This window comes from Plasmodium fragile, assembly GCF_000956335.1.
Source record: "Plasmodium fragile strain nilgiri unplaced genomic scaffold supercont1.18, whole genome shotgun sequence".
Classification (NCBI taxonomy): Eukaryota; Apicomplexa; class Aconoidasida; order Haemosporida; family Plasmodiidae; genus Plasmodium; species Plasmodium fragile.
Genome location: NW_012192598.1, coordinates 1 through 8,929, shown reverse-complemented (window position 1 = coordinate 8,929; position 8,929 = coordinate 1). Strand labels below are relative to the sequence as shown.

Here is an 8,929-nt window from a genome sequence, read left to right as displayed (position 1 = left end):
TGTCTGTGATGTCGGGCTGAGGATGATCACATGTGGGTGTGTCTGTGACTGCTTTACATGTGGGTATGTCTGTGATTTCGGGCTTAGGATCCTCACTCGTGGTGGTATGCGTGACGGTGTCACATGTGGGTATGTCCGTGACTACGGCGTTTGTGGGTGTATGTGTGGCTGGAACGGTGGCGTCGCAGGTGGGATGACGGGCGTGGTAATGACGCGGTCGGTCTGCGTTGGCTGAAACATTGGTCCATGGTGAACCATAGTCTGAGGTCAAAAGACCCAAGATATTGTTATTGCTGTTGGCGTCCCGTATCATATCGTGCGCACACTCCTGTGCAAACTCCTCCACGAGTATCTGCAAATAGTCGTCTTTGACGTTTTCCCACGCGGTTGCGTCACATTCGTGCAGCACTTCTAGATGTAGGTCGATGATCGTGCGTGTATGCACGCGCGGATGACGTCGTCGTCGGGCGGCGGGCAATCTGCCGGGCTGCGTATCCCTAATCATGGTGTACCCGTAATCGGGTGGCGGCAGTTCGCCGCGTTGTAGATGGTCCAATATTTCTTTGTCGAGTGGCGGTGACGGCACGTCACGAACGGTGCGAAACGTTCGTCGTCGTTTTTGTCCGAGGTGCGCAAAGTACTAAGCAAAAAAAGGGGGGTAAATAGGAGGGTGAGGACGGTAGGATAAAAGGAATGCACGCGGATGTAGGGGCATATTGGTTAGAACGATCATGTGTTGGAGCCCGTAGGGATGTTCTGAGGTATAAACATCCTGCACATGCGGCATGCCCTGGTTGCCACATACACTTACCTGCCAAAGGGAATAACCAAGAAGGGCGACGATGAGGGCGGACAGGAAGAAGAGTACGGGAGTAGTGGCGGTGAGGACGGTGTCGGTTAGGTCGGGGACAGCATAGTCACGTGATGTGTCACCCGATGAACTGACTTTTCCATCTGCTGGAACCGGTGGCACGAACCCCCCTGCTGCGTCCTTTATGTGTAGTTCACGTGGATTAGGGTCCAGTGTGAAATCTTCATACTTTTTAGGGCTTAATGCTCCTATACCCCATAGAGGGATTTCATCCGGTACATGAACCACTTCTGCCCCATCGTCTAGTGTAGTACACTTTCCACCTACTCCTGCCCTCTTGGCATCGACCTTGCAGAAATCGGCACCACCGAAAGGATCCCTATCGTTCTGTACGTTGACCCCGGGCTCACTATGGTCATGGCCATCCTGCGTGTCCGGTTTCTGTTCCCCAGAAGATGTGGGTCCCTGGGGGACACCGTCCGATCCAGGTTGGTGTCCCGTATCTGGTGTTGATGAAGGTAAGGGTCCTGGTTGTGGTTCTGATCCAGCTGCTGGTTCTGCGGACTCTGATGTCCCATCCTTCGGGTCATCCTTCTTTCCTTCTGGAAGTTCCTGGGGACCTGCAGCTACCTGTGTAGGCCCAGTTTTCGTGTCGTCAGTTCCTAAGTAAACATTTAGGAAAGGCAACAGTAAGGAAAGGAAAATGATGAAACTGTAGTTTCAGATAGATGGTTGCCCATGCTCAGTCGGCACCATTGGTGCCACGGGGACGGCGGGCAGGCGTGGAGGCAGGACACGGACGGGGGTAAGGTGCCACCCGGGAAAAGACTCTCTCTCTCTCGCACCCGCGCACAACACACACAGCACAACACACACAGACACAGTGTGTGTCTGTCTACGTCGACGTCTACATCCAGCGGCCGACCCATCGCTGCGGCGCTCAAACATCCCCGTGAGTCTCATTCGACGTTGGGTTGCTCTCTTCCTCACTCCGTGTTTTCTGGCGCTCTGTGTCTCCGGAAACGTTGTTCGTGTTGTTGTTTTTTTGTGTTTTTTGTTTTTATTTCTATTCAAAGTGTCTGTCCATGTGCAGCCGAGTGTACATTACCATTAGCTCTAGCATCGGGGACGTGGGGTCCTCCTCCTAAATCTGCATCCGGTGTACATCCGGTACTTATAACTATTGAACCCGAGCTCTGTGGGCCCTGCCCAAGACTCGCGTTGCACTGGTCCTCACCTGATGTGTCCGTTGATGCCGGTGCTCCTGCAACGCCCGTAGCACCGTGGTCTTCCGTTGCTCCTGCCTCTGCACCGCCTGATTTCCCTGAGGGAGGTTCTGGTGCCGCAGGTGGGGGTTGTGGTGCGGGTGCGGGATCTGACCTTCCGGATCCTGGTGATGTTCCTGCTGCTCCTGATGGTGATGTTGACGACGGCTTGTGGCCGTTCTTGTCGCCTCCTCCTGCTTCTGCCGGTTTCGTTCCTGTAATGAGGGATGGAAGGAAGATGAACAGACGATAAAGAAGCGACACAAGTGGTACAGAAAGAAGGGGCCGCGACGGTGCGGTCCGGTAGCGGCCGGGTTGGCTCGGTGGACTGTGTACTCGGTGAACTGGGGCTAGATGGTAGCAGTACGCTTATATTTGTCGCCGTCATCTCGTCCATCGTCCGCGACCGCTGTCGTGGTGGCCGCCGCTCATCGCTCAACCAAAGTGGGGCACTCAAGAGAAGCGCTGTTGAGCACCGCTGTTGTGCTGTGCCCCCCGCGTGTGCGTGTTGTTGTGGCGGCATCCACATTCGGCAGTACGGTCGGTATTCGTGTTCGTGTGCGTGTTGTTGTTGGCGGCATCCATATGCGCACTCGTGTCGGTGGCGGCCGTATAATACGTGTTGGGCCGTATTAGTGCTTGCTCCCACCGGTCCTTACCTGGAGGTGCCTGTGGTGATGCTGTTGCCGGATTCTTGGCGGCCTGTCCGTTTTTGCCATCCGTCGCTGCAATAAAGGAACAAATAGGAATTAGAAATGTGCGTATGTACTTTTTGTGTTCTTGCAAGGATACAGAAATGAACGTTGTTCAAATAACTGCATGTTGTTTCGCATTGCTCTTTCCCTTTTACTTCGACACTGTCTGTAGTTGTCGTGTGTGTACTTATCCGTCCTGTTGCGTTCGAAGCTGTCTCAGTGTACCCGAACCTGCCATGCCTTACCGGACTTCCCCGTCTTCGCCTGTTGCCTTTGCTCTATGCGTTCCTCTACCTGTTGCTTAAGCCCTTTAAATACTTCCGTCATTGGGTGTTGCAGTCCGTGCATTATCTGAGCAATCGGCGACCGTGGCGAATCATCTATATTCCCATGCCCCAGGATTTCGTCTAGGCTCCATCCCGTCCCCCACCTATCCGTGCACAGTGTATTTCCTTTTATTTTCTGTATTGCCTCTTTTAGTTTGCTATTTTGTCCTAACCATGCTTTGACGTCTGTATTTAAGTCAAGTTCCCTTATTTGTACATCCGAAAATATGTTTCTACCACATGTTCCCTTCTTTATTGAACCTCCCAAAAAACCGCCCTCCCCCGCTAATTCGTCCATTATTTTCCATGCATAAAAAGTTCCCCACTGACTTTTGCACACGGATTCGTTTAATACTGCGCTAAACATATGTACTATTGCACATAGCAAGTGCTGTCGTATGCTTGCGTTGGTTGCATCCTCCTGTGGTCTACTGTGTTTTGCAGTATGCCACCCATTCATGAACAGTAATGCCCCTACCATAAGCACGCATACAATCTTATCCCCCACCGTTTGTCCTACATAGGCTTGATCGGTAGGATCACTGGGGAGCTGCCATCCTGCGTTACCACAGGGCGTTGCATACGATATTATTTCCGCAGTTTCCATGTATTGCACAAATTCCTCCATTATCTCTTTAGTCTTGTTCCACACCATTTCCTACAATGTAAGAGAAACGCAGGAAATATATACATGCGCATGTGTACTTGAATGCCATATGCCACGATGCGCTGCATTGTCTCTTATACCAATAAAACCCTAACACTGAACTGCCCGTGTTGCTCTTCTATTCCTGTATGTTCCTACCTCATACTGGTTCTGATCGTAAATTCCCGCGGCGATTAACCAATCCGCCAATGCATGCGCCAAATCTACCGTTCCCATATTACTACTATTCACTTAAATATACGGTACCGTTGGAAATACTCATACATTACTATTATTCGTATTCTTGTTATATTACATGAATTCGCTCTTGCGTGCAAGTTTAGTCCCTAATGCTGCTTTTATTCTTCACTGCTCTCTGCAGGTAGCAATCAAATATTCCATAAAAACAGAAAAAATAAAGCACCTAATGATAGAAGGAAGAATGTACAAAAACACAAAATGTGCATAGGAATTGCAAATATAGGGCACAGGGAAGAAAATACAAATAAAAACGACAGACAAAAATAGAAAAAACAAGTACTACTACACTACCTACGCACACAACGCGCCATGAATATACACCCCCCGCCTTCTTCTCCACTACACGCCTTCACACACTGTCTCTGTGTGCGTACACCTAAAAACCGCAGTATAACAACAACGTCAATTCTTCTGCCGTCGTTGCCGCGTCTTCGTACACCGCATTTTGCCGAGTAAGAAGGAGGAGGATTGTCTCTCCGAGCAAACGCGGCCAAGTGTAACAACGATTCTACGAAGTAGCCGAGTGTAAAAAGGGAATCATTGTCTCCGAGTGAAGCGGTTCGAGTGAAGGGATTCGAGTGAGGGTTCCAGAGAGGGAGTACAGAGTGGTCGTGGAGGAGAAGAAACACACATATTATGTGGGGGAGCAACACGGGCGGCAAAGACGACAGAAATTTATGTTATCGTTCGTTTTAGGTGTACGCACAGAGAGACAGTGTGTGAATGCGTTTAGTGGAGACCGGTGTAGAAAGGGGGTGGTGTATTCATGTCGCGTTGTGTGTGTAGGTAGTAGTAGTGTACTTTTTTTGTTCCCTTTGTTCTACAGAACAGGAACGAAGACGGCGGAAGGCGGAAGGTGTGCGGCGGAAGAAGAACAAGTAGTGGTTGTGTATTTATCACGACTTCTAGAAGCGTTGACGGGAGAGGCGTTGACAGGAGAAGCGTTGACGGAGAAGCGTGACGGAGACGCGGTGACGGGAGAGGCGTGGACGGGAGAGGCGTTGACGGAGAGGCGTAACGGAGAACGCGACGTGTGTATATTTTGTTTTTTATTGTTGTTGTTATGCACGCGGTAGTAGTAGTGGTAGTAGTAGTAGTCGTGTACTTTTTTTTTAAGAGGGGGAATAGAGTGTTTTTTTTGTTTTGGGGGGTTTTTTCTGGCTGCGTCTGTTTCACTTTTTGTTTTCTTTGTTGTTCTGTGTATTCGTTTTTTGTCCTCTTTTGTGCTTATGTGCTCAATATACGTATACATAACTTGCAGGTAGAATTTATAGGGTCACGGCTGATACAGTTGTTGTGCGCGGAGACGTAATTTGTCCTTACACGAGGAAAATAATTATAATAAGAAAAGGAGGAGCATACGGAGAACAGGAAAAGCACGAGCTACAACATCGTGATGCTAATTTTTGGAAAGCAACAGCAGTGCCGCGCAAATGTGAATCAAATCATATTCATATAACTGTATATAGCAGCAACAATATGGCAAACGACGTACATTGGGCTAATCTAATTCGACATTGGGCAGACAGGAGAGGAATAGGGCAACAGGATCAGTTAGATGTAAGGAAAATTTAAGGGTACAGGATGGAATAGAAGGCAGGATATATTGTATGGACCTATGAGTATACAGTGCAGACAACGGAACCTCTAACACACTGCAACGTTCATGACGCGCATGTATATGCATATAGTACAGGTGGCCCTTTCCTTTTGTTTTCTACTTCTTGGACGAAGTTATGGGATGACATTATGACCGTACTTGAGGCATTTGTAAAGTTCTTAGAAACATTTGAGAAGGAGGGCCATACGCACACTTGGGCTACATCGTGTAATGATGTTTCATACGACGGTAAAGTGATTCACAGGGGATCCAGAAGACAGAGGGAGAAAACAACGTGCACATTAATGATGGAGGCACTATATTTCAAGAATGGCTGGACGGGTAGCACCATGCATGCGGGCCATGACTGGGGGCCGGACAATCCACTGCGGCAATTTGTCAAGTGTGCCATAGTCAGTATATATATGTATTACTTAATCGAAATAAACTGTGGGGATAAGACAGGTGTTGAGTATGCATTAAAAATAATGAATGCGCTGGAGGAGGCTGCTCGGCTTCAGCAGGGCTTCGCGGGTACTATGCCCGTGAATGTATGCTTATGGGAGGGGCATCATCATACGAAGATTGGGCAGAAGAATGTAAACGCTACAGTCAAAAGCTGGTTGAACGGGAATGCAACCATGTGGCAGAAGATAAAAGATTTAGAGAAAAAAGCAAACTGTACACAGGGAAATACACAACACACACAGGGGAAAGGTGTACTTGACGAAAAAGAAATCAAAGATAAAATAATGGAAAAAATGAAGAAGGTGCAGCAAGACGTAAAGGAACAGAAAGAGGGAAGAAGGAATACAGCGAAAGATCAAGTACAGGACCGGAATAGCTTGCTCAGTCCAGGTAGGAGGAAAGACAAAGGAAATGTACTAGGAATGTGGGTGTAGAGCGGAAAAAGCGCATAAGCAGAGACTTAAGAGAGGGAAGGAGCACGAATACGAACATGCAAGAATGAGCGCATGTCGACAGAAATTTTGAGGTTGCACTTTCCTACATACTCTGATCACTCCTTTATCATTATTCATAGATCCGGCGAAGACTCAACCGGCGCCACCACCCGGCAAGGACTCCGTCGCTGCAAACCCAGGAACTACAGCAACGCCGGAAACCACACCACCACAGGGACCGCCAGGTAAGGACCGACGGGGAGAAAGCACGAATACGACTATACGGCCGATTACGAATACGTACGCATACGGCCCGCACGCATGCCAACGGCCGCCTACTGACCGTACGACTGCGCACCGCTGAGATGGCGCCACAACAACACGAACACGCGGCGCAACAGCACAGCAAACGACTTCGTTGACGTTCAGCGGCGACCACGACGGCAGCTGCCCCACTTCGCTCAACGCACCATTGCCGAGCACAGCGGCCACCACGACGGCAGCCGTAGCAGCGATGAGTGTGCAGCCGTAGTGGCGACGAGGATGAGTGTAGAAGAGGTGTGTGTGTGAGTGCGGGACGGCGTCACAGTGGTGTGACAATGGTGCGTGCGGATGGAGCGAAGGCTACGCATCGAGCGAAGGCTACGCATCGAGCGAAGACGACGAGGGATGCAGCGGCACGAGGCAGGCGGGACGGCGACAACATATGTGCAACTGCTACAATCCGACCCTACCCTGCCGCTACCTGATCGAACCGTTCTGCCCCTTCTTTCTGTACCACTTGTGTGCTTTGTTGTTATCATCTACTCTTTTTTCTTCCTTGCATCATTTGCCGCAGGCAAGAACCCACAACCTCCTCCACAAGACGGTGGACCATCAGGGACAGGTGCAGGCGGGCAAGGACCGGGTCAAGGGCCAGGACCTGGACATCAACCCCCACCTCCACCACCACCCCCATCCACATCGTCCTCCGAATCGGGATCCGCATGCCCGTCCTCACCGGACGAAACAAAGAAACCTGCAGGTAAGAACACAACTGTACCCTGCACCCCTGTCCAACAGACAGTCGGTCATGCAACCGAAGGCGGTGGACGTGTTCAAATTCAGGTCCTCAGTACTCCTTCATCTACCGCATGCTCAGGTACGGCACGTACAGATTCACGTGATAGCACTGTGCACGCAGCGGTCCCTGTCCCGACGGACCCCTGTGACTGAGTCTTCTGGGAGAAGGAAAACAGGACACAACATGCAACACACAAAAAAAAAGACAGAAAAGGAAACAACTTTTCCGGCGACAGCGGGAGAGACACCACGGAGAGAGAGAAACCAAACGCCGAATGAGAATTAGGGGCAGAGCGACGCGGGGAAGAGTAAGCCGCCGCGGGATGTAGAGTGTCGTAGAGACGCAGACAGACGTCGACAGGTAGAGACATCGACACACACTGTGTGTGTGTGTTGTGTGCTGCGTGGGAGAGAGAGAGTCTTTTCCCGTGGTGGCACCTGCCACGCCGTCCCAATACACGGGTCAACCTTAAACGACGCACCGTGTGGCCGACAGACCATGCACAAAGATGACCATTGTCGTAGCCATGCAACGTACACACTTCAGAGTCCTCATATTTCCACTTGTTCCCGTTGGGAGCCCTTGCAGGAACTCCAGGAGCAGGCACTGAACCGACACAGAATTTAGAGATACCTGAAGGCCAGGCCTCTAATGGCCAGGATGATTCTTCCAAAACGAACACCACCGGTGTTGATAATACCCATACTGACACAACAAAAGTTGTAGATCCGGCACCAGTAACTACTGGTAACGGTTCCTCAGCCTCCGGTGGCAGTAAGCCTGATCCACCGCTGGCCGACAATACTGCTAAGGATGATAAAGCCCATGATGGGCATACTGCCGCATCCTCTCCCACGACACAACCATCTCAAGAGTCCCAGCCCCCCAAGGCACCAGTTACCTCCACTGATCCTGATCAACATGGTCACACACATGACACAGGTTCCTCTGGTGCAGCTGGTCCTACGGGTCCAGGTTCTACTGGTACTGGCTCCACGGGCACTACGAATCCACGTTCCTCCGGTACTGGTTCTACTGGTCACCAACCCCCTAGTCCTGTTCCTTCCCCCGGACGCAACAATGTACAAAGCACTGGTTCCAATGGAACAAATGCGAACAAGGACCCTGGTTTAGATTTAGACTTTAAACCACATGCAGATGGTATCGGGGGAGCATATGGACCAAACGCTGCGCCCATTGATCCACATAGGACAGTTATAAGTGAACATCCACCTAAGGGTCCCGGAGGTCCCGATGGCCCCGACCTAACCGCGGACGTCCTTACCGCCACTACTCCGATCCTGTTGTTCGTCGCTTCCGTCATCGTGGCCGTTCTTGGTTATTCCCTTTGGAAGGTAAG

General features: G+C 50.5%; 2 protein-coding genes across 2 annotated transcripts in view; one reads left to right on the top strand and one right to left on the bottom strand.

Moving 5' to 3' along the window:
* AK88_01936 (uncharacterized protein) overlaps nucleotides 1–3,980 on the bottom strand; it is a gene marked incomplete at both ends in the record, with an annotated part of 5,429 nt that extends 1,449 nt beyond the window's left edge. Inside the window, 6 exons of the mRNA XM_012479571.1 lie at nucleotides 256–640; nucleotides 812–1,473; nucleotides 1,920–2,291; nucleotides 2,736–2,801; nucleotides 3,017–3,755; nucleotides 3,903–3,980. Coding sequence (XP_012334994.1) covers nucleotides 256–640; nucleotides 812–1,473; nucleotides 1,920–2,291; nucleotides 2,736–2,801; nucleotides 3,017–3,755; nucleotides 3,903–3,980 — 2,302 coding nt within the window. The remainder of the gene's footprint in view (nucleotides 1–255; nucleotides 641–811; nucleotides 1,474–1,919; nucleotides 2,292–2,735; nucleotides 2,802–3,016; nucleotides 3,756–3,902) is intronic.
* Nucleotides 3,981–5,483: 1,503 nt separating this feature from the next.
* AK88_01935 (uncharacterized protein) lies at nucleotides 5,484–8,900 on the top strand (the record flags this gene model as incomplete). Its single annotated transcript, XM_012479570.1, has 5 exons — nucleotides 5,484–5,564; nucleotides 5,739–6,462; nucleotides 6,647–6,751; nucleotides 7,345–7,530; nucleotides 8,158–8,900. Coding segments are annotated over 5 exons (1,839 nt in total), but the record flags the coding sequence as incomplete, so codon positions are not given.
* Between the last annotated feature and the right edge of the window lie 29 nt (nucleotides 8,901–8,929).